Below are 954 nucleotides of genomic sequence, written 5' to 3'. Positions count from 1 at the left end.
AAAAATTGATCTTATGCAAAATTTGGCGTGATCGTCTTCTGCTTTACGGCAAGCAGTTAGCGACCACGTCACACAGGGTCCATCAAGAACTCAAAATCTGAATCGCTTGTTGTCACTCCACAATCCAGAATCGTACTCTTTCCGCTTCCTCGAACAACCATCACATAGACATTTCCATTTGTGTTTAGTTCATTATTTAGCAGAAACGCAGATAGTTCCTCTACGTATAAACAATGTCCCGAAGGTCAGTAATTATGCCAGCCATTCAGTTATGGAAGTTACTTACTACTTACGACGCCCACGAATCCATATATTAATCGCAGTCTCGGGATTAGAGGCAGGAAATCGTTTCACAAAAAGTTCAACAGTCTGGTTTACACTCTCAGGTGCTGTACAGATGTCAGAATAGCACAGAGGTGCCGAAAATTTGCCACACTCAACCGTCGGTATTAATGTTTTGTCTTCGAGACCATTGGAGAACAGGGGACAGGGAGACCATTTAGACACCTCATGTCTTTTGAAGGAAAATGCCTGCAGAACACACGTTGCAGCGAAGGCTACGAGCTTGAGACTCATATCAAGCGAAGCAAATTTCGTAATGCTGACTTGTATCATAGACTTTCATACAGCTTGCAAGACAAGTTCGATAAACTATATCAGCTATTATAAGGTAGCTGATTGTTTGAATAGGCCCTGGATACATTTAGGTCGTGGCAAAATTGACACCAGATCATTAGGAAACACTCAGGTTCTGACTGATACAATTGGATCGATGGGATCGATTAGATTAAATTGAATATCCAAAACTGATAGACAGCACACAAAAGCGTCATGTCGACAATGTAGAGGATAAGATATGCGGCGTGGTTGCTGTCTAGCTCGCGCGGGCTCGTTTCAACAAATGCGCGGAGGATGTGTCTGCGTGTTTGGATTTCAGAGCACAACTTGAACTAA

At 42.7% G+C, this 954-nt stretch overlaps 1 protein-coding gene across 1 annotated transcript; it reads right to left on the bottom strand.

Moving 5' to 3' along the window:
* Nucleotides 1-90: 90 nt before the first annotated feature.
* PHALS_01869 (uncharacterized protein) lies at nt 91-576 on the bottom strand (the record flags this gene model as incomplete). The annotated part of the gene is made up of 2 exons (XM_024716344.1): nt 91-220; nt 294-576. Coding segments are annotated over 2 exons (413 nt in total), but the record flags the coding sequence as incomplete, so codon positions are not given.
* Between the last annotated feature and the right edge of the window lie 378 nt (nt 577-954).

This window comes from Plasmopara halstedii (assembly GCF_900000015.1).
Source record: "Plasmopara halstedii genome assembly, contig: Scaffold_1594, whole genome shotgun sequence".
Taxonomy (NCBI): Eukaryota; Oomycota; class Peronosporomycetes; order Peronosporales; family Peronosporaceae; genus Plasmopara; species Plasmopara halstedii.
This window is presented reverse-complemented; position numbering and strand designations above follow the sequence as displayed.